The sequence below is a fragment of the Hylobates moloch genome, unplaced genomic scaffold (genome assembly GCF_009828535.3).
Source record: "Hylobates moloch isolate HMO894 unplaced genomic scaffold, HMol_V3 SCAFFOLD_3, whole genome shotgun sequence".
Lineage (NCBI taxonomy): Eukaryota > Metazoa > Chordata > Mammalia > Primates > Hylobatidae > Hylobates > Hylobates moloch.
In genome coordinates this window covers 12511481-12534985 of record NW_026652278.1, presented here as the reverse complement: position 1 = coordinate 12534985, position 23505 = coordinate 12511481, and the positions used below count along the sequence as shown (strand labels likewise).

The following is a 23505-nucleotide window of genomic DNA, read 5'->3' as shown; positions in this document are numbered from 1 at the left end:
TGTAGTAATAATAAATGATACTGGGCAGTGGTGTGTGTGCCCAGCTCTTCTGGATAATTCTTTGACAGAAGGAAACCTAGCACTTCTAGGTTTGTCTGCTTTTGCTTTACAGGAGTGGTCACCATCTCACAACTTGAAGAGTCTGAGAAAGAAGCAACTTGCTACTCGAGAGGCCATGGCCCGCCAGACCGTAGTCTCAGACACAGAGCTGAGTATTGTTGAATCATCTGTGATCAGGTACAGTACAGTGTTTCTTGACACTGTCATTTGTGTCATTAGCATCATGTCTGGGAAGTTGACAAGTGTCATCGGAAGGTGTCTGTGGTAGCAAGTTGGACTCTGCCCTTGAACATACTTAGTTTCATCTTTCAGGACATACCCAGATTACTAAAAAGTTAATTTTATCATTTTTATGATTGTACTATGCTGTTTATTGTAACTAATAACATATGCGGTAATATTCACCCGTCAGCATCTATTAGTAAATGTGATCATTCCGAGTGCCCTTCTACTCCATACACTTCAGCTTCTGAAATTCAAATGAACATAGCATAGACATACAGATAGATCATATTATCATTTATGCACACCAAAGAAAATGTGTTGGGAATCCTAAATTTGTGTATCATCCCCATACATACCAATCTTATAGATAAAAAGCTTCAGAGATAATATTGGGTCACTGTACAGCCTCCTTTCTGTTGAGCACAGTTCTATAGCAAAAACTTCTATGAATTTTATTTTTCTTGTATTAAGTTTAGATCACTATTTCTCTCTGTGCAGGGTAAACTTCCTCAGATGTTATGGCTGTTTAGGAGTGATTCATGTTTACCCATAATTAGCTGGGCAAATATTAGTTTCAGACTTTTAAAAAAATAGTTTTGGACCTCTTCTTAATGCATCTGTACTTCGGGCAAGTTAACTAATTATGGGTATGACTCTAGGGAAAAAAAAAACATCTTTATCTTATGTTTCACTATCCCAAAGCTTGCTGCAGGAGGCAGAAAGTAAATCTGAACTTAGTCAGAACATCTCTGCCCGGGAACATTTTGTATTTACCGATAGTGATGGCCAAGTTTATCATCTCACTGTTGAAGGAAACTCAGTAAAAGATAGTGCTCGGATTCCACCAGATGTGAGTACAACCTTGATTAAATCTTTATCAAGAAGATTTTGTTTTGTTGGCTCCATATCCAGTGAAGGCATAGTTAAGTTGGAAACTTCAGAAAAGCCTAATGTAAATAACCTTTATTTAAGGAGATATTATCGATTAAACTTGTTCCATACTGCTAGAGAATAACGCTGTAACTATTTTGATTAAATGTTTACTATGTGCTACTCATTTTTATCCCCGTAATAATCCATGAGGAGTTATCTCCATTTTACCTATAACAAAACTGTGGGAGAATAAGTAACTTTCCCAAAGTTACCCAGCTTACTTATGTGGCAGAGCAGTGTTTTAAACTCAGGCCTGTCTGACTTCAGTATCTGTCTTCTTTCCATTTCAGGCATTACCCTGAAGGATTTGACTTACAATCTAGTATTATTTTTGGATAATAGTAATCAGGTTGTAAGTGTAATAGTATTATTAACATTTACTAACTTACATATATCCTTATGGCCTTGTGGAATCTGTAACTAAAGTTTTGCCATTAATCATTTGTGTCAGCATGCATCTCATAGATAGTTTTTAATAGATGGATCATGAAAATGTTTATGTTAACTAATGCAGGCTATTATAATGGTTAAATGAAGGCATGAGGGGATTTTTTAAAATAGGCATATTCATTTTAAATTGCCATCTAAAAATGGAATGCTCTAGTAGAATGCCAACCCCCATAATTTTATAGGTGGCTTTGAGGTCTCATAAAGTTACAATCTAGATGTTGGCTGTGGCTACACTCTTTTGAAGTGTAATGGGACAGAAGGATCTGTTTCCAAGATGGCTGACTCACAGGCCATCTTGACATTAATGCTGCTGTTGACGAGGGACCTTAGTTCTTCTTCATGTCGATCTTTCCATAAGGCTGCTTGAGTGTTCTCACGACATGACAGCCGGCCTCCCCTCAAGTAAGTGATCTGAGAAAGCAAGAAGGAAGTTGCAGAGTCTATTATGACCTAGTTTCAGAAGTCTCTTCAAAGGCAACTTCTTAATTAAACATTCCATTATATGGTTAGGAAAGTAGGTATCTTAAAGTGTTGCTTCATATTATACAGAATTTCATTTCTTTAAGTTTTTTTATTAATGGACTTTATTATAATATTGATTTTTAAATCTAGTTTTTGTTTTGTTTCTTGAGTGTTACCAGAGTTTATGCAATATTCAGTGTGTATGCTAGTGTACTAATGGTCAATTATTCAAACCACTAGAGTTTTCTTACTTTTTACCATGGATACCGTTTGAATTTTTATATTGTACAATAAATGCAAAAATAAGATTTCTTTTAATAAATAGAGAAGTAATTGAGCAGTAATATTATTTAATAGCTAACATGTATTGACTATTTACTGCATGGCAGGCATTGCTTTAAGGCCTTTGCCTTTATAAATTTATTAATACTAGCAACAACTCAAGTTTCATGAACTTACCCTACTTTATTGACAATAAATCCAAGACAGAAAGGTTAAGTAAACATGCCTCAAATCACATACCAGTTTCAAGCTGGGATTCAAGCCCAGGCAGTGTGACTGCAGAGCCCAGGCTGCTGAGCCCTCCATGATACCGCCTCTGAGCATCTGTTAGAACTGCAAGTTCCTTTCTTCCTCCAAGTTAGATTGATTACAGCAGCATTTCATTCTTATATTGTGCTTCTATATGTAACTTCTGTGCAAAGCTTTCTGTGAATTTAAACTGCATATGCCTTTAGTAAACAGCATCTCTTCACCTTCATGATTCCACAATGTTCCAAAAGGTGTCAGTGAAGCTCTGGATCCTTTTTTCAATGGAAAAATCACCACATAATTAATTATAAAAGAGCTTTAAGTTTCCCTTGGAATGGATTTAGTTATCCTTTTGCAGTGAGAGATAAGTTTGAGTTGGCTCTCTGGAAAACCTTCCCTTTACTTCTCTGTTTTTCTTACTTTAATTTCCTTTTTTTTTTTTTTTTTGAGGTATTTGTTCCTCAAAAGACATCCCCTCTTTAAATCTAGTTCCAGTAACTACTTAATGTCTATCAAGTTGAAATCTCCTATTTCTTCATAGTTGAAATTGATAGGCAGTGTAGCTCTTTGTTAGTGTCTGAAGTCTGTTTTAGGATTTGATGACTAAAAGCATACTAAAGCACAGCCCTTTAAATTAAGTTTTATTAAAATATTTCTTTATTATGATGTCTTATACAGCATAGTGAAATTTATATGTGTTTGTTGCTGTTGTTTTCTAGGGAAGTATGGGTAGTATTACCTGCATCGCTTGGAAAGGTGATACATTAGTGCTTGGAGATGTGGATGGAAATTTAAACTTCTGGGACTTGAAAGGCAGAGTATCCAGGTATAAAGAATGAAATCTTATTATTTCATTTAAAAAAAAAAAAATGGCATTTTTTTTTTTTTTTTTTTTGAGATGGAGTCTTGCTCTGTCGCCCAGGCTGGAGTGCAGTGGTGCGATCTCGGCTTACTGCAAGCTCCAACTCCTGGGTTCACGCCATTCTCCTGCCTCAGCCACCAGAGTAGCTGGGACTACAGGCACCCGCCACCACGCCCGGCTAATTTTTTTGTATGTTTTTAGTAGAGACGGGGTTTCACCATGTTAGCCAGGATGGTCTCGATCTCCTGACCTCGTGATCCACCTGCCTCAGCCTCCCAAAGTGCTGGGATTACAGGCGTGAGCCAGCGCGCCTGGTCAAAAAATGACATCTTGATATGATTCCATTAGAGGCTTGTGACTTGGCAACCAGGATCAGTAAAATCACGGAGGTGTAGCTTGGACTCTTGCGTCCCTTCACCTAAACTTGGGAGGATGGGCCTCGAGCCAAGCATTCTTAGGAGATAGTTATCTGCAAGTGGCCCCTGCAGAAGTCTTAGCTGACCTTAAAGGGCAGGCCCTTTCTGTCAGATGTGGCCCCCAGTCCCAGCAAGTAAAGGGTTCTCCCATCATCAGACCTGTTAGAAATGGAAATAGTGAGAGACCTTAGACATAGCTTCTGGTGACCAGATCTCACGATACATTGTATTGATGTTTTTGTTTCTTTGTCTTCAGAGGAATACCTACACACCGAAGTTGGGTGAGGAAGATTCGTTTTGCTCCTGGTAAAGGAAATCAAAAATTAATAGCAATGTACAATGATGGAGCTGAAGTGTGGGATACTAAAGAGGTAGGCCCTCTCCATGAGGATAAAACGTAAATAAATTGTTAGCCATAGGAACTGTGCTTTGTTAAAAAACTTCTTTCTGATTTAGAAATGAAAAGTACTTAATGAGTTTGTCAAGTTTCCCATAACAAATTATTTTCTTTACTTTACGATATTTGTGTTCTAAAGGTAACAACTCAAGATTTATTTATTTATTTATTTTATTTTTATTTTTTATTTTGATATGGAGTTTCGCTCTTGTCGCCCAGGCTGGAGTGCAATGGCGCGATCTCGACTTACTGCAACGTCCACCTCCTGGGTTCAAGTGACCCTCCTGCCTCAGCCTCCCTGGTAGCTGGGATTATAAGCACGTGCCACCACGCCCGGCTAATGTTTTGTATTTTTAGTAGAGACGGGGTTTCGCCATGTTGGGCAGGCTGGTCTCAAACTCCTGACCTGAGGTGATCTGCCCGCCTCGGCCTCCTAAAGTCCTGGGATTATAGGCGTGAGCCACCGCGCCCAGCCGATTTATTTATTTTTCAGTGTTATCACTGTCTTTGAGACCTTTAAAATGCTGCCTCTTTGTGGAAGATAGATTGCCAGAGGCTGTTCAGTTCTAAACTTGAACTGGGCCTTTGCCACAGACTGTCTTCCTTGACCATTTAATCTAGAATAATAAAGATCTTCGTTTTCTGTCTGGAAGTGATGCCCAAATTCACTCTTGAAGGTTCAGATGGTGAGCAGTTTAAGAAGTGGCAGAAATGTGACCTTTCGTATATTGGATGTGGACTGGTGTACATCAGATAAAGTGATCTTGGCCTCAGATGATGGGTGCATCAGAGTCCTAGAGATGTCTATGAAGTCTGCGTGCTTTAGAATGGATGAACAAGAGTTAACCGGTATGGAATCCTAATGATAGCGGGCTTTGAAACCTGTCTTTACTTTGCCACAAGCTCCTGTATTTTGGGGAGAGAGCTGCTGCTTCTGTTTCATTTCAGTCTTATTTTCTTAGAATCTGAGTTTAAGAAAATATATTAACTTGAAGCTTGAGTGTTTTTACTGCTGAGATGCTGCAATCTTTGTAACTGTAGATGTCAATCATTCTCAACTCAGATTTTTTAAGTGCCCCTTTTTTGACTCTTTTCTTTGGTTAGCAAGATAAAAGATGTTTACATTTATAAATATGGCTTACTCAGAATTTAGGCGAACTCATCAGAGGACATAAATCTAGTGATAAGGCTGCTGGCTTTTTAATACTGGCCTTATATCTTTTGCAATCATATATCATTGAAAAGTCACTTTGGAAACTGTTCTCAGTATTATGAATTTTGATGCCAATCTGTGACTAGTAAAATGACCAGTCAAGCAAATTAGGAGATTGCAGTATCTTGCTCTGTTTTGTATGGTTGTTTTGACATTGCTTTTTACCAGAATAAAAAACATTTTAGTAGAATATACCCCATATGTGACTTCTAAAAAAAAAAAGAATGGGACAATTGTGAATGCATCCATTTATCAGTTTAAAAGGCGGCTTTTGGCTGATGAAATACAGTGTTCATCCTTGGAAAATACTTGATCCTACTTGTAGCAGAGGAGGGAACTTCTTGCCTGAGTATTCTCCCAGCAAAACTTTGGTGCACACTCCAGGCTGATATGTAGAAAATTTGATGAGACTTTTCTGAACCTTTGTAGAGTCAATATTTGGCACTTCAGACACAGTAAGGTTTTAAAAACCTGGTTTTTGGTGTTCATGCTTGAGGCACTACCGAGTTGCTGCTAATGTTAGCGGGGCTGCCTTTAACTTACGTTAGGGGTGTTTTGGTTTTTGTCACTGTCCACCCCTGCCCACTGCATTTGGGCACCACTACTTCTTACTGTGTAACTGACTGCCATCAGGTGAAGCCAGAACTCAAGACCTACATTCCCATGTCTGTCCTTGAGTTGTCTGCCAGCTCTGGGGAAGCATCAGGATGGCCTCCTAGGACAGGGCAAGCATTGGTATTCATTTTAAACCTAAAGGTATTGAGGAAATTGAAGGAACTTCAAGGGTGGTTTTTGAAAAAATTAGTTACTAATTCTAGATAAAGAAGTGTGGAACTGCCATCTAAATGTTCGAAGAGCGTTTCCTTCACTTTTAATATAAAATTTGAATCTAAAACGCTCCAAAGTCAAGGTGTGGCTTGTTCTTAAATTAAACTGACTACAGAAATGGAGTCCATCATATTAACCCATGTTCAATACCATACTTGAACATCTGGCCTGTGGCCAGATTTTAGATCACATGTTTCTTTTAAAATTTTTCTGATTTTTTTTTTAAATTCTTTTCAATCTCTAATGTTACAGCTTCAGCCAGAAAGAGAAAAAATATCTAAATAGCAATCGGGAAAGGTCAATGCAATTGTGTATTCATTCCACAAATTGAACTTCAAACTCAGAACAACCCTTAATAAATGTTAAAGAATGAAAACTGTGGTAGTGTAAATGTGGAGTGAGGAAAAAGACATCTGTGTGTTCACCTCCAGATTCATGGCCGATTTGGTCTTGGGGAAAAAAATTTTGATGTAGTATATTTCTGTTCTGAGGAATTAGAAGTATATTTGAGGCTTACTGATGTGGGATAAAAATAAAATAGGTCCTAACATTGGTATTTCCTATGTTTTCTTCAATTCTCCCTGATAACAAGTAGAGAACATAAAATATTGATTCACATCTGTACATTTTTTAATTTTTATTTTATTTATTTATTTTTTTGAGATGGAGTTTCGCTCTGTCGCCCAGGCTGGAGTGTAGTTGCGTGATCTCAGCTCACTGCAAGCTCCGCCTCCCGAGTTCACGCCATTCTCCTGCCTCAGCCTCCCGAGTAGCTGGGATTACAGGCACCTGCCACCGCGCCCGGCTGATCTTTTGTATTTTTAGTAGAGACGGGGTTTCACCGTGTTAGCCAGGATGGTCTCGATCTCCTGACCTCGTGATCCACCCGCCTCGGTCTCCCAAAGTGCTGGGATTACAAGCGTGAGCCACCGTGCCCAGCCTTGTACATTTTTTTAGAACAGCTTAGATAGGCCACTTCTTCCTCCAATAAAGAGGGGCAGTCAGACAAATTAGAAGATTAGAATTCCTTTTTTCGAGTTGGAGAACATTTCTTATCGGCTGCCTAATTTGTCAAGGACACAAAGTGCCATCAAAATAAATCTTAATAGTCTTTCTAGCAGCATCTAAAAGGAATGTAAGAATATGAGACTTGTTTAATAGCATTCTAGTATCATGCAGTTTCCACACCCTTTAAATAGTATTGACTTGGTATCAGGGACTGTTCAACCTAATTTCCTCCCCATTGTTAAAGGCCACTGCTAAGCACATTTTTCCTAAGTAAGCATATATAGAAAGAAGCTTTCTGAAATCATTTATGCACAAAGCTTTCTTCTTCATCTGCCACAGCTTTCCACAGTCATTTTCAGTAATCTTGGGGCATTCAGAAATGTCTCACAATGACTTGCAGATGTGGGGAGGTCCAGGGATGCTAAACAACCTGGAACGATCTGGCGCAAATGAAGAATTCTCCTGCCCTAAATGCCAGTAGTGTTCCTTAGCTCTCTTTTTCCCCGCTCATTGAATCACACTGAACAAAATCACAAAATAGGATACTTTCCTTCCCAGACTTCCAGCTCACCTTAATGTTGCCACTTCCAAGTGGTGGAGGAGTACCTTTTTTCTACTGCTTTTCTTCTGGGCTCTTTGGTTACTGATTTTCTGCATTCCTGTCATGTAGGTAGCGAAAAACCTGGGTGTTACGCTTCACACCTCACATAACTTTAGCCCAGATGGAGCAGAACCTATGACAAACAGCAATGATGCTAACTGCTTTTGCATTCTAATTGTGTAATTTTCAGAGGTGAATGAGCTCTTGCAGGTGAGTTTCTCCATCTGTGAGATGATCACCTATTACTTTTTCATGGCTGATCTTTACCCTTCAGAAGAAAGATTTCAATTCATTTGAGGGAGGGAAGTAGTAAGGGTCACTTTCAGTTTGTTCATGCTCATTGGGATGCTGTCAACAATATTTTGCTTTTGGAGAAATAACATATATTCGTTTTTAAAAATAAGATATTTCCCTCCTTTTATTCAGACTTGGTAAATGTTGTCTTGCTTGTATGACGTAAACACTTGATGCTGCCTTCTATGTGGATTCTCTTGTATCTTTTCATTTGTTCATTAAGAAATTACCACGCAGCATGAGAACTTTCCCTGAACGATTCCAAGATTATTATGTACAGTTAATTTTTTTCCCTGACATTTACCATTTCCAAACATACTGTGATGTAATACCAACAACTGTCTACATGAATCTACCTAAAACATATACATATACTATCTAAAATATGAATGGGGCTGACTTGAGAATTATGTAGATTGTCGTCTATGAGGGATGAATACAAAGAAAGTTAAGTAAGCTAGCCACCTGCATCCCTTTCAGTGCTAAGTGTTCAGTGCTTCTGTAGGTAGTCAGATAAGCCTCATTTTTCCAAGAAAAGATGACTAAGTGGAAATTAAAAAAAAAAATTCAAAACAAAAGAAAAGCTTTAGTAAGAATAAAAGAAAGTGTTCAGTAAGCAAAGCCAAATACAAATGATTACCCGGGGGAAAGTAATTTAGAAGTCACAGACTGTCTACAGTGGGGAAAAACAGATAAACAAATGGCGTTTCAACATATGAAATGATACTCAACTTTATTTATAATAAGAAAAATATTTGACCTCCTACTGGTAAGGATAAAAGAAGAAAAAGAATTTTAAAAAGTAAATTTTTAAAAAAGAGAAAAATACAAATTAAAATTGTTTCTTACCTATCAGATTCAAAAGCTTGAAAATATACTCTGTTGGCAAGGCTATGAGGAAACAAGCACTGTCATCCATTGCTCACAGTAAGATCGCTATAGGAAGGAATTTGGCAATATCTAACAGAGCTACATGCACATTTACCTTTTTACCCAGCAATCTCAGTGCTAAGAATTTATCTTAAGATGTACATTCATGCACTGTGACCAAAATGCACACAAAGTTATTCATAGCAAAATTTTGAAAAAACCCAAACTGCTTAGCCATAGGAGATTGGTTGAATAAATTTGGGGACGTCTGCAGAATGGAATAATCTATGCAGCTGTAAAATAGTGAGGAATAGCTCTATGACCTGATGTAGAGTGATATCCAGGATATGTGTAAGTGAAAAATGCAAGTGTAAAAGAGCACGTATAGCCTGCTTGTGTACAAAGGCAGATTTTATACATAGGTTCATGCACACGTTTGCTTACTAAAACACACACCGCACATACACAGAATAATCCAGAAACCAAGGAGAATAGTTAGAAGATGTAGATGGAAAAATGGAGAGTATGGGGATAGCAGTGAAACTTCTTTATCTTTGTTATACAGTTTCAAGTTTTGAACCATTTATATATTTTGTATATTCAAAATATACAGTGAAAACAAGAGTGAAAGAAAAAGCAAACCCTAAAATTGAATGCAAGACACAGTTGAACCAAACTGTATAACAACAGTATTGGTAACATAACCACACACACACAAAAAAACAGTTCAAACAACTAAAACACAGAACTTCCCATTCACTGTACACCTTTAGTGGTTTATATTCTAAGGACAGAATTGCTAAGGAATGTTGAACTTTACCGGAGTAGTTGACAGTGGCACTAGTAATTCTGAAGCTGTTTTGTGCATGTTGTAGTCTGGAACACATTAGTAACCAAATTGCAGTTTTTGGGAACCAAGATCTGTGCTGACAGAAAGGGAGATACAGATGGGAAGTGGCAGTGGTGGGAAGAAACATTCCAGGGGTGGATTTGGGTTGGTAAAAAATCATGACTTGTTGAACATGTATATTCCCTGGCTCTGCTCACAGAGTTTTCTTGCAATGACACTCAATGGCAGTGAGTGCACATGGCACCCAGATTTTACTTTGCAAGTTCCATTTCCAGGCTAAAAGGAGCCAGAGCTCTTTGGACAAAAAGTTTATTTCAAGACAGAGGCACAAAAGGTGCAAGATGGGTCTGGGGCATCTTGTGGTGCCAGAATTCAAGTAAGGAATTGAAAAACCAAGGAGGACCTGACGTAAGAGGCTTCTCCTGTCAAATTGGGGGTAGTATGAGCATCATGAAAACTAATGGTGGTATTGATGTAAGTGCAGAATACCAAAGAAACCCTCACTCCATAGTAATAGTCACAGTAAGGAAAGGGGAAGTGGGCAAGAAGCAAAAGCTCAGGTGGACAGAAGAATGCCAGCTGACAAATGCGGAAAGAATAAGATTAGAAAATCACCACTTTGCAGCCCCGATACAATAATTAATTCAAGCAAGGATCACTTGTGGATGTCAAATCACTGAGTAAAAGGATATTTGAGAATAGGAAATTCAATCTGACAATATTTCTCCCACATATTACTTACTAATTAATTATACAGGGGAGAAGGTGCCCTGATAAGAAAGAGCTCTGGTGAATACCCCTTATCTAGATGATCAGATTTAGTGTTTCCTGTAACCAGACAGCTAACATGTTCCGTCTGGTGCAATGCAGTGAAAAGTACACAGCATACTTTGTTCAGACTCTGCCAAAAATGTTTAACCCGAATCTGATAATCAGAAAACAGACAAGTTAGAATATAGGGCATTCACCACAGCAGCTGACCAGGACTCTTCAAAAATGAAAAGGTCATGTAAGGCCAAAACCAAAAAGGAAGAGGACCATTCTAGATTGGAGTAGACTAAAGAGACATGACAATGCAGTGTATCAGCCTTGACTGGACCCCAGATTTTTAAAAATACAGCTGTCAGGATATGTGGGGAATAACAAGGGACTTTTGAATTTGGACTGCATTTTAAGTGATTTTACTGAATCAATATTAAAATTCTTGGGTGTAAAAAAATGTATTATTAAAAATATTTCCAATCACTTTCTGGCTTTTAAATTGAAAAATCCACATAAAATATTTTATGTATAATTTAATTTTTATTTAACTACATAGAATGAAGTTTTCTAAATCAGAGCTTTCCAATAGAAACATAATGTGAGCCACATAGGTAAGTTTAAATTCTAGTATCCACATTTTAAAAAGTAAAAAGAGATGAAATTGATTTTAATTAAAATTTTATTTAAGCCAATATATCCAAAGTTTTATTTCAACATATAATCAGTATTAAAAGTTACTAGTGAGACATTTTACTTTCTTTATTCATTCTTCAAAATTCAGTGAGTATTTTACATTTATTGTAAAATAACTTGAATTGCCCTCTAAATTTATAGGATAAATTTTCAGCAGAAACAGTCAAGCTCTATTTAGATTTTATAAAATTTTCAGTTGAAAAAGTAGTCATGTATTCAAGTTGTTTCAAACATATTTAAAAGTTATCCAATGACTGAATCAATAATCACTTTTTAAGTTTAAATAAGACAGACATTCATTTCCTTCATTATACTAGCCATATTTTAAGTGACTATCATATTGGATATCATACTAGATAATTGCACAGTCCAAAGTTGATGTGGATCACTGATACGATTTGGCTCTGTGTCTCCACCCAAATCTCATGTCAAATTGTAATCCCCACAGGTCAGGGGAGGCAGCTGGTAGGGGGTGATTGGATCATGGGGGCAGATTTCCCCCTTACTGTTGTCACCATAGTAAATGAGTTCTTAGGAGACCTGATGGCTTAAAAGTGTGGCATTTGCCCCCTCGCTCGCTCTCTCCTGCTGCCATGTAAGACATGCCTTGCTTCCCCTTCACCTTCTGCCATGATTGTAAGTTTGCCTCCCCAGCCATATGGAACTGTTAATCAATTAAACCTCTTTTCTTTATAAATTACCCTGTCTCAGGTAGGTCTTTACAGCAGCATGAAAACAGACAAATACAGTCACTTAAATAAGCCAACACCATTTATAAGTTTGTGTCATTTTACATAATTGGATCTATTCAAGGGATCCATGGATAAAGACTCTTCAGGATTCTGGAGTGGAGTTGGTAGTAAGGCCAAGTTGTAAAAGCCAGGGCATCCCTAGAAAATTGGAGCAAAGGTCGAGTCTGATAGAGTGTAGGGTGGTCAGAGCAGAGCTGCTGGACATTGCAGCCTTTAGGTCTTCTGCTTCTTTGCACTGAAACATGTTGGCAACTAGGCAAATCTTGTTTGTTAGTGTTCTAAGTAAGCCACCTGCTGGATGTGAGGGATGCTAGGGCCTAGAGTCTAAGAAGATAGCCCCTGTGTTCAAGAGCTACCTTTATAAGTGAGACCTGGGAATGCTAGTGATCACAGGTGGCGTGATCCCTTCAGTGACATACTCAAGGTCGACAGGCCATGTTAGTTGAATAGTCTCGGAAAAACAAAAGTACAAAAGGTACGTACAGGTAAATATATTTATTTTTAATATTTAAAAATAATGAACTTTGTTGCTATTTGTTGAATCATTGCATTGAATCCTTTATTCAAGTAGTACCAGAGTTGTATACCAACAGGATACTTAAATTTAAAAGGGGAAAAGAAGGCTGGGCGTGGTGGCTTATGCCTATAATCCCAGCACTTTGGGAGGCCAAGGTGGGCAGATCACCTGAGGTCAGGAGTTTGAGACCAGCCTGGCCAACATGGTGAAACCCCATCTCTACTAAAAATGCAAAAATTAGCCAGGCATGGTGGCAGGTGCTTGTAATCCCAGTTACTTGGGAGGCTGAGGCAGGAGAATCACTTGAACCCGGGAGGCGGAGGTTGCAGTGAGCCGAGATCGCACCACTGCACTCCAGCCTAGATGACAGAGTGAGGCGTTGTCTCAAAAAAAAAAATAAAAAATAAAAAAAAAGGGGAAAAGAAGAATATGTTAATCAGATTTGAATGCAGAGACTCTCTCTGCTCTTGGCTTGTGTTTCCTAAGCAGTGACTACATTGAATATACTCTCAGGTGTTCCAGATTTACCTGTTGCTCTTTGCTGACTACTCTGTAAATGGTTTATAGCTGAAGCTTCATTGTAGTATAAAACTTCATTTTATTTTTAAAAACCTTTCTTTGTTGTCTAGAGCCTGTGTGGTGCCCCTATCTCCTTGTTCCAAGGGCCTCTCTTGTCTTGAAAGCCTTCTTATTACACCAGCCTTGGAATGGACAGTATTCTTTGGACATTTCTCATGTGTAAGTTTTTTCATTTTTCTTTTTCTTTCATAATTTTCTTGGGGTTGAAAGACACCCATGAATGTCAGCCATGGCCTGTACTCCAGCATTTAAAGGGAATGGAGCCTTTAAAGCCGAGAGAAGGCAGAGACACTACAGAATTGCCAGGCTGCCTCTGGGTTCCCAGGGGCCTTTGTGGAAGTGTGGGTCAGTGAGGAGCTGTGAGGGCGTGTATTGCTCTCAGGTGGCTGTGTGCTTGTCTTATGGTCTGAACATGGATGTGTCGTGATGATGAAAAGGATGCGTGTGAAGAGGGCAATGGAAGGCAGGAGAATTTGGAGCCAGGCACATTCTTTTTAAAAGCAGCATCATTAGCTTCAGGGATATACTGTGTCTTATAAATCTCAATATTTGCCTCATTGCAAAAAAATATTCACAGAAACTATTAGTGATTATTAATTAAGTTCACAAATATTACTGAACTCCTGCCATGTGCAGCACGGATGGGGGATTTAAAAATAATGCCAGGAAGTGTCTGTTCTCCAAGCACTGTCTCCTCAGAATATTCATTCTGCAGAGATCAGTGAATGAGCAGATTCCTTTAGTAACATTGTTAAGTTCTTCATTAAAAGGAATCTAAACCTGATAGATTTTAAGGCCTGCTTATAAATTTCCTGATTTCTTGAAAGCCAAGGAGACTTTCTTTACTCATTTTCTTGTTTTTGACTCAATAAGATAAAAGCAGATATTAAAGTTGATTGGTGGGGTCCTGAGTAGATTTTTGTTATTTTGGTCTATAACCAGATTTCTAACCGAGAACTACAAAGAAGGTCATCTCTATATTAACACAACTTTTTTCAGGTGAAGAAATACATGGTTTTAAGTGAAGAGATAATGAACTCATTCAAAATTTTTTCTTTACAGTGACTATCCAGAAAATGAAGAAATAAAGAATCTCCTCCAAGAACAGTTGAATTCATTGTCTAAGTAAGCACTCCATGTTTTAGTAGAAGATAGGAATATGAGAAAGAAAAATACAATTCAACTTTTCAAAATTAAAATAAGTTATGTTTTAGAAAATATTAGTGGCCCAAGAAGAGACCATTCTGTTTAGAGGTTTGCTTCCCTTTAGAGTCTGTGTTTTGCAGAAAAAGTACTTATTCAGTAGTTATAGTGACAGAGCATCTGTCTTCACCAAGTTCATGAGCACCAGCTGCTCTGGTCTCACATCAAGGCAGGACTAGATGCATAGTGTGAGCATCCTTGTAGCTCAGCTTGCCTCAGCTTGCCTCTACTACAAACCTCCACGAAGCCTCACAGTGGGAGACGAATCGCAGGGTGATTCTGGGTCTGCTTCCCGCTTCTAAAATGAGTTCTCTGTGTCAGGTGCTGGTGTGCACAAGTCTGGCTAAGAAATTAATGTGCTCCCTAGAGCCAAGGGCATTTAACAGAATGTACTGGGAATAAGAAAGGAAAAAATACGGGTCTACAAGGAGTTCTTGGGGAAAGCATAACATATTTTTGCAATCTAGAATCTGTTACATATAATTATAGTATTTAACAAATTAAGCATGATATTTTATTGATGTAAAATTCAAAATAATTAGTTTTTTCTAAGCAAAGATTAACATTTATGTTTAAATGGGAAACTATAGATTTAAAGAATGTCTTCCTTTCTGTTTTGTGAATATTCAGTATTTTACTATTTTAGAAATATGAATTTATAAAAGCACTAGCCATTCTTCCTTAGATACTTTATTTTTGGAATAGTTTCAGAGTAAATTACAAATGTCATCTTCTTTAAAGTATTTACTGTTCTTGATGATTTTGTCAACAATGGCATTCTTGTTCCAGTAGTTAGGCAGCTGATACTTTCAAAAACTGTTGTAAGCCTATAAACCAGAAATGAGAGCGCTGCAGCTCCCTGTGGTGGCTGAAAGCTGCTGCTTCTCCAAGCCTTGAGAACACTCTCAGCCTCCTTCAACTTTTATAATTTCAGGGTCATGGTAAAGTACCTTGTCTTGTGTAAATTCTAAACATTTTATTTGACTGGAATTTTTCATTTCAAGCATATATTGATCAACCCCCATGCTTTACTGTTTGATTGAAAACTTTTGTCTTACTTTTGTCCGGATTCCTCCCACAGTGACATAAAGAAACTGTTGCTTGATCCAGAATTCACTCTCTTGCAGAGGTGCCTGCTTGTTTCAAGGTAATATTGTTTGATGTATTCTGTATAAGAGACAGGATTTCAAGTTAACTCATTTCTTTTAAGGGTTTTTAGTTACAAACACTTAGATTTTAGAAAAATGTATCAGTTCATCCTTTAGATTTAACTTAAAATAATTTTGACAGTAGTAATAACAAATAGGGAAAAAATAAAATTGCATTTTAAATGTGAGATCTGGGCCTTCTCTCTGGAAAGCACTCCCTCCTACAGCTTTTCAAAATATGTTTTAAAATATCAGATACAGATATATTTAAATATACCAATAAATTATATTTAGAAGTGATAACCTCTATATCCTGACTTACAGTAGAGTTTGTCACTTATAAAAAAGACTCCTCTCCCCACAGAATAGATAGCACATTACTTTCATACCTTAGCTAGCCAGTTATCCCAGAGGAACTTCTTCCTAATGTGAATCAATGGCCCACATTGAAAGGTGTGCTAATGGCAAACCAGGTAAATAATTGTTCTTAACACAGAACGGAAAGATGTTGGGGTCTGAAGGGGTCCTGTGCAGTCAGGCCCCTGTATTGTTGGAGGCCCAGTAGCAGGGCTGGGAACTTGCTGCCTCCCCCTTTCACCCTGCAAGGCCCCATGCCAGTATCCCAGTGGATACGTGACAACACTCCCTTCCAGTCCTTTAGTCTACTCTAGGAAGCCATCCAGGCCAGGTGTGCTGTGAGTGTAGTCGAAACTTTGCTTTATCCTTGCCAGGCTCTATGGTGATGAATCGGAGCTGCACTTCTGGACTGTCGCTGCCCACTACCTGCACAGCTTATCCCAGGAAAAGTCAGCCAGCACAATAGCTCCTAAAGAAGCTGCTCCTCGAGACAAACTGAGCAACCCACTGGATATATGCTATGATGTGCTCTGCGAAAATGCCTACTTTCAGGTAGTCTGCTTCACACAGCAAAACCTTTGGAGCTGTCATCTTGATTACTTATATCTTTGTCAATATCTTAAACTTGGGAAACTTTCAAACTAAGTTACTGTTCAGTAATAGAAATAAGCCCTTGAAAATTAGCTGGGTATGGTGGCACATGCCTGTAGTCCCAGCTACTCAGGAGACTGAGGAAGGAGAATCACTTGAACCGGGGAGGCGGAGGTTGCAGTGAGCTGAGATCACGCCACTGCATTCCAGCCTGGGCAACAGAGCAAGACTCTGTCTCCAAAAAAAAAAAAAGAAAAGAAAGAAGCCCTTGGTACATTTGCATTAAAAAAAAAAGCCTGATTCAAGATTTGAAAAGCTCATAGACAATTACTGAGTTTTTTACTAAACATTAAAATGTTATTATTAAACAGTCTTAATTGTTTATCTTACATTTTTAACTTAGCTTCATTTTAATTCTGTCATTAATTTTCTATAAATAACAAATACTTTATACACTTGATTTGAATTTGCTGTTCGCATGATAATTTCTTTAACCTCCTGCAGAATACTTCAGTGTACATAGGTTTTGTATCCAGCTCTACTTAAGTGTCAGTTTCTATAGGCAGGCAGGTGTGCATTCAAGTGATAATATCTATCAACATTTCTTCTGTTCAAATTCTTATTAAATGTTTGGAGTGCTGTAAAATTGATTATCTAGTAACCTGAAAAGTCAAAGTAGTTTATTAAAATGATCTTATTAAGTACAGTAAAATTCAAATAATTCCAAACTCTTATAGTCCAGGCTTAATTTTTCTTTTTTTTTTCCAATTCTAGAAATTTCAGCTAGAAAGGGTTAATCTACAGGAAGTGAAACGGTCAACTTATGATCATACAAGGAAATGTACAGACCAGCTACTACTCTTGGGTCAAGTATGTCAGTTTTTATAACTCTACATGCTTCATTAAATTGCTAGTTAATTCGTATTTCAGAGCAATATATCTGTATGTATATATCTCATAATATTTTCCCCTTGAATGTACCTCCTTCCCGGTAGACAGTTTAGGCTTTCTTTCAAAATAATACCAATAAACCTCATAAGAAAAAAACATATGGTTAACCAGCTTGTAATTTAGACTTCCATAATGCCCAGTGGAGCCCAGCTATTTGTTTTGTTTTGTTTTTGTGTCTGAATTGACTGGTGCAAAGCTAAAATAGGCAATTACTCGAGTACCTAGATACACCAGACTCTGGCTTTATGTTTGTCTCAAAAGAGTAGTGTAGCATCTCTGTTTGTAAACAAAATATTCAATTGCATGTTTTGAAAATGAGTGTTTTCCTTTAGTTTTCCACATTATGAATTTTAAAAAGTTATGTTGGAAGAAAATGTTCTCATAATTAGAAAAACCGTTTCTCTTACTAGACAGACAGAGCTGTGCAGTTGCTGTTGGAAACAAGTGCAGATAACCAGCATTATTACTGTGATTCACTGAAAGCCTGTTTAGTCACTACTGTCACCTCGTCAGGCCCCTCTCAGAGCACCATTAAGTTGGTGGCAACGAATATGATTGCCAATGGCAAATTGGCAGGTAAGGCACACTTGATGTATTTGTCATCTCTCTGAAAAATGAGACCTTGTTCCCAGCAAAGTATTTTATTAGTAGGGACATTTCTTTCTTTTTTACATATGCTGAAGAAAAATAGAAAAATTACTGCTACCTATAAATCAGATGATTATAATTGTCTAAACCAGAATTAATTGTTTACACTTTACAGAGTGAAAGGGGGCGCTGTTAATAATTGCCGAGATCATAGGCATAAATCCACCAATCCTAGGCAAACCAGAACAATAAAACCTTGAGAGAACTATGCTCTCCCTACTTATTCTCCAGACTGTATTGTGCTTCCTACCCTGGTTACTTGAGTAATAACAGTAAAACTCTTAATATTATGTTTCAAAATTTAAATAAAGAATGTCTTCAGTAGGTATAAAACGGGCAAGACTAGATAAGGTCAAATGGGGATTTAACTTTTTAATGACTTCTCAAAGAAGGAGCTGCAATGTCACTTGAGGGGATGCGCTTTTGTCTTTCAGAGGGCGTTCAGTTGCTCTGCCTGATAGACAAGGCTGCAGACGCCTGCCGCTACCTGCAGACATACGGCGAGTGGAATCGGGCGGCATGGCTGGCAAAAGTAGGTGGTTCCAAGTTCCAATAGGTGCCCTCAACATTTGGGATAGAAAGCTCAGTCGTGAACTTTGGACTTATGACTTAGAAACATTTTTTGGCCTGCAAAGCTGCCTTGCAAATAGTGTCTTGAGACCTTCATCCTTTTCCTATTCTTTATGAGTGTAAATTGCATTACTTATTTAAAAATGGATCTTGCATTGGTAGCAATTAAGTAAAAGCAGCTGCCTCCTCTTCCTCCCAGAGTCTGAGCCGAAACTACAGTCCAGAGGTATAGCCAGGCCCTGGGTCCTGTAGGCACAGACTGTTATCATCATTCAGAGTATGCAGCAGCTTCAGGGCAGTGTGCTAGTCAAGCAGAGCCTAGCCTGTGTTTCATAGAAACATATCTCACTTTAACTGAATTACTATTTTTTCTTTATAGAGTGCAGGATGTTTTTGTTGTTAACACGGGCGTCTTTCTCAGGTCCGTTTGAATCCTGAGGAGTGTGCCGATGTTTTAAAGCGGTGGGTTGACCACCTTTGTTCTCCACAAGTCAATCAGAAATCAAAGGCTCTCCTGGTCCTCCTCTCTCTGGGCTGCTTTTTCAGCGTGGCAGAGATGCTTCACAGGTAAACCGAGAGTTCCCATGGGCTGCTCAGGCCTGCCCGTGAGCAGTCACTTCATGTTCTCTCGCGGTTCTTGCAGGTGATGGTACTCAATGTGTAAAGTGAAAGGAGAAGTATACATTTCAGGTTTGTCAAAAAACCCAAAGGAGAATGGAGCTGTCCATGTTCATTACGTCTTCATTTGGTCTAGGAGCTATGATAGTTTCCTACTAATATACTGATCAGACCTAACAGCACCTAGTAAAAAGGAATTTAAAAGTCTTCAGAGAATTGGGGTCCATTCAGCTTTGACTAGAGCAACTGAGAGGAGGCCCAGAGAGCAGGGGGAGAGGTGACAGAAGGCATAGTGAGGTGGAGACATCCTGTCTGAAAATCTGGAAGAGGAATAACCATCACTAATTGTGGAGCATTTCATTTATTCAAAACTAAGGGAGGTAGATTAAGGAAATATGACAAAAGATTACTTGTCAACTCTGGACAGTGGGTACATGGGCACTTGTCATGTCTCTGTAGATTTTTGTGTATTTAAACCATTTCACAATTTTTTACAGTATTAATTTTAAAAAGCTTGGGTTTGGAGATGTGAGTATTCTTCCCTCCTTTTTTTAATAAACCAGGGCTTAGAAAAGTGCTTGTATCTTAATGCAGTACACAGGTTTCCAGGGAAAATGTGTAAATGTCTTTATACCCTTCAATGCTGCTGCCCACCAGTGACATAAATCACAAAGCATAACTCTTGTTTTGTTCTGTTGAGCAGCATGAGATACTTTGATAGAGCGGCCTTATTTGTGGAAGCTTGCCTCAAGTATGGAGCATTTGAAGTCACTGAGGACACAGATATCCTTTGCAAGGTTGTTCATAGTGACGAGGAAGAAAGTGACATGCATGGGTTTTGGAATTTCCCTTAGTTGTGCTTCCTGGACAGGAACTATATTATATTGTGAAAGATCCATGTTCTGATTTTCTGATTCACCAAAGCCAGGCAAGAGGGAGAAATTAGAGGACAAAGAATCAGATAAGAAGGTGGCTGCACCATGGGCGTCAGCTTTGACTAGGATGGAGGGAGGGAGGAAGGACTATAGAGGACAGGGCCCCCAAGTCTTGTTTGAACTTAAAAAGAAGATGAAGGAATGATTTGGGAAACAGGTAGAAGGACCTGGTACTTTCAAATAGTACTTTTTCAAGACCAGGCATTCCATGGAATAAGTTTTATATATTTGTCTAGAAAAAATATACTGGAATAACTAAAAACTCCCACGATCACCTCTAGTGACAATATGATATGGGACAAAATACAGCACTTAAAGAGGGGTGTTGCTCAGGCCAGCTGCTATGATCCACCCATCAGCCAGAACGTTTTATTTCTTCTAAATGTCACTTGAGCAACATTGGTTTCTTTGAAAAGAATGAACTTGAGAATGCAACTCCCAAGACCAGAAATGAATGAACTTGGGCCAGTGCTTGCGTGGTCCTGCTGCTGCTGACTGCACTTTGCTTCAGATTCTTACATTTGCTCTCATTTCTACATGGCAGGTACTTGGTTCTCTCTCTCTTTCTCCCTCTTTCTCTCTCTGTGGGTGTTTATAATTTTTTTTTTTTTTTTACAGAAAATTAAACTAAACTAAATTTTTTTTTTCCTTTTTTGAGGTAAGGTCTCACTCTTCTGCCCAGACTGGAGTGAGTGGCATGATCATGGCTCACTACAGCCTTGACTTCCAGGACTCAAGCAATCCTCCCACCTCATCCTCCCCAGTAGCTGGGACCACAGGTCCACACCATTGTGCCTGGCTTTTTTTTTTTTTTTTCTTTTTTTTTTTTTTTGGTAGTGACCCAGGTCTAACTATGTTGCCCAGGCTGGTCTTGAACTCCTAGCTCAAGCAATCCTCTCACCTTGGTCTCCCAAAGTGCTGAGATTACAGGCATGAGCCACCCAGCCCTACACTGAAAGTTTTTTAAAATTAAACTAAAGCCTGAGCCTACTCAAGATCATGTACATAGTCATTGGGAAGGTGACTGGTTCAGTGTATCCATTTTGAGGATCAAAGCATCAGCACAGAGTACCCAATAGGCTGTTTAAAAAAATAAAAATAAAAAAATAGGACAGGGCTTTCTAAAAACCCAACATCCAGATATAGGGAACATTCAGAAATAAATATCTGCCCCCAAACTGCCAGCCTCGCAGACTTTCAAATGGAAGGAGGATATGCAGGTCAAGTTTCTCCTCTCTTATCATTCATCTTCCAATCTTTAGTTGAGTGTAGGTCATGGGAGAATCTGGGAGGAGGTTGGTTGGGTCTTCTGGAAGGAGAAGTTTGGACTCAGCTGGTGCGAAAGGTAATGATGGTACAGATTGAGACATGGCCTCCTGTGGCCGGGAATCACCCTCTGCCCGCGAAAAGGCTCCTGTGTTCATCCTGTGCTGCCCGCTGTGGACGCCAGGTTCCTTCCGAGCAGCCAGCAGAGCAGACGCAACTCACCTTTCCTGCTTCTGGGAGCCTGTGAAGAGTCTCATCACAGCCCTTTTTACTCTTCTTTTCCTTAACTATGGTTTACAGAAACTCATCACTGCTATATATGCAGATTATGCCCGGAGTTTGAAGAACCTCGGTTTTAAGCAGGGAGCAGTTCTCTTTGCTTCAAAAGCCGGAGCACATGGCAAAGACTTATTGAATGAGCTTGAGTCCCTCAAGGAAGAACCCATCGAAGAGTGACAGCTTAATAAATGCCAGGGAATCTGACCTGGAAGGCAGATGGGAGGGGGCTGGTCTGGCTGTGGTCACCGTCACAGTCCAGGATGAAGAGGAGTACGGGGTCCTGTGAGCTGTTTGACCACTGTTCTAAGGCTATGTGTGCCCAAAAGCACATGAGCATCTATGTGGAGAGTAAGTTTATATCCTGTGTTGGTCTCAGAAAGAATGTGAATGCTTAAGATTTTGAAAGTACATAATATTTTATACTTTTGGAGAGAGCTTTAAGAGTCCCTGGAAATACTTTTTAATTTTTTTAACTTAAAATTCAAGAGACTGAATCACTTTTCTCATTGATTAAATGTAAAGATGATTGAGAAACCTATAATAAATGAAAGTTGTGAGATGTTGTCTCAAATATACGCTGTGCCTGTACTTATATACAGTCTTTCAAGATACAAACAAGGCAGAAACATTTAAACTAGTATTAAAGATAGCTTACCAAAGCATTTTTTGTTTTCTTACCTTGAAAACACAGAACTGTTAATTCCTTGGTTTAAGCAGTCGCTAAGTTTTGTAATTTTAGGCTCAGAGGCTCATAGGAGGTTTTAAGATTTATGTTTAGTCCGATAGGTGAGGTCTTTGATATTTCGAATTTTAATTCCTTTTATGATACATCACAGTAACCTCATTTTTGAAGTCTTTGTACTTTAATGTTCTCTCTGATCTAATAGTTGAAGTATGAGGTGTAACTATTATAAATTATTGCTGAAAACGTAAATGTCTGTAACTTACAAACATGATAAATAAATTAAAAATTCCCTCCAGGCCTTTGTGTTCTCTGCATTGCTGTGCCTGAGGCCACGTGATGAGCTGGCTCCTTAGGAGTCATCTGGTCACCCAGCCTCTAAAGCCTGGCTGCTCCTGCTGTATCCAGAGAAACCCGTATGTGGGAATCCCATGGGTGCGGCACAGGGCAGGAAGGACACCCACACCCCGGGCAAGTCTACCTCTGCGTTCCCGAGTGGGAATGTGGCTTAGTGCACAGCTCTTGGAGATGAGGGGGTGAGCACTTCCGTCTTTTCCCTCCTGAGCCTGCTGGGTGACACATCATACCCACCAAGAGGTACAATTTTTAAAGAGAAGAATAGCCTCGTTCTACCCTTAGACCAACCAGTCTGACACCCTCTGCCAAGGAACTGAGCTCCATGGAAAGGAAGGCTTGTTCCAGGAATATTTGTCCCTAGCTCGGTGCTTTGGCAAGCAGTTCTGTGTCCAGAGTTGGTTCCTTCTGGGGGGTTCTTGGTCTCGCTGACTTCAAGAATGAAGCCGTGGACCTTTGCGGTGAGTGTTACAGCTCTTAAAGGTGGCACAGACCCAAAGAGTGAGCAGCAGCAAGATTTATTGTGAAGAGCAAAAGAACAAAGCTTCCATAGCATGGAAGGGGACCCCGAGCGGGTTGCTACTGCTGGCTGGGATGGCC

At 39.0% G+C, this 23505-nt stretch overlaps 1 protein-coding gene across 2 annotated transcripts in view; it reads left to right on the top strand.

Moving 5' to 3' along the window:
• WDR11 (WD repeat domain 11) overlaps positions 1-22849 on the top strand; it is a 62951-nt gene extending 40102 nt beyond the window's left edge. For both annotated transcript variants that reach the window (XM_058435950.1, XM_058435951.1), the window contains exons 15-29: positions 113-237; positions 988-1135; positions 3381-3487; positions 4196-4310; positions 5014-5185; positions 13354-13462; positions 14366-14428; positions 15588-15653; positions 16386-16563; positions 17377-17472; positions 17964-18129; positions 18636-18733; positions 19193-19338; positions 20093-20173; positions 21890-22849. In XM_058435950.1, the coding sequence (XP_058291933.1) occupies positions 113-237; positions 988-1135; positions 3381-3487; positions 4196-4310; positions 5014-5185; positions 13354-13462; positions 14366-14428; positions 15588-15653; positions 16386-16563; positions 17377-17472; positions 17964-18129; positions 18636-18733; positions 19193-19338; positions 20093-20173; positions 21890-22046 (1827 nt within the window). In that variant the 3' untranslated portion in view covers positions 22047-22849. The remainder of the gene's footprint in view (positions 1-112; positions 238-987; positions 1136-3380; positions 3488-4195; positions 4311-5013; positions 5186-13353; positions 13463-14365; positions 14429-15587; positions 15654-16385; positions 16564-17376; positions 17473-17963; positions 18130-18635; positions 18734-19192; positions 19339-20092; positions 20174-21889) is intronic.
• Positions 22850-23505: the final 656 nt, after the last annotated feature.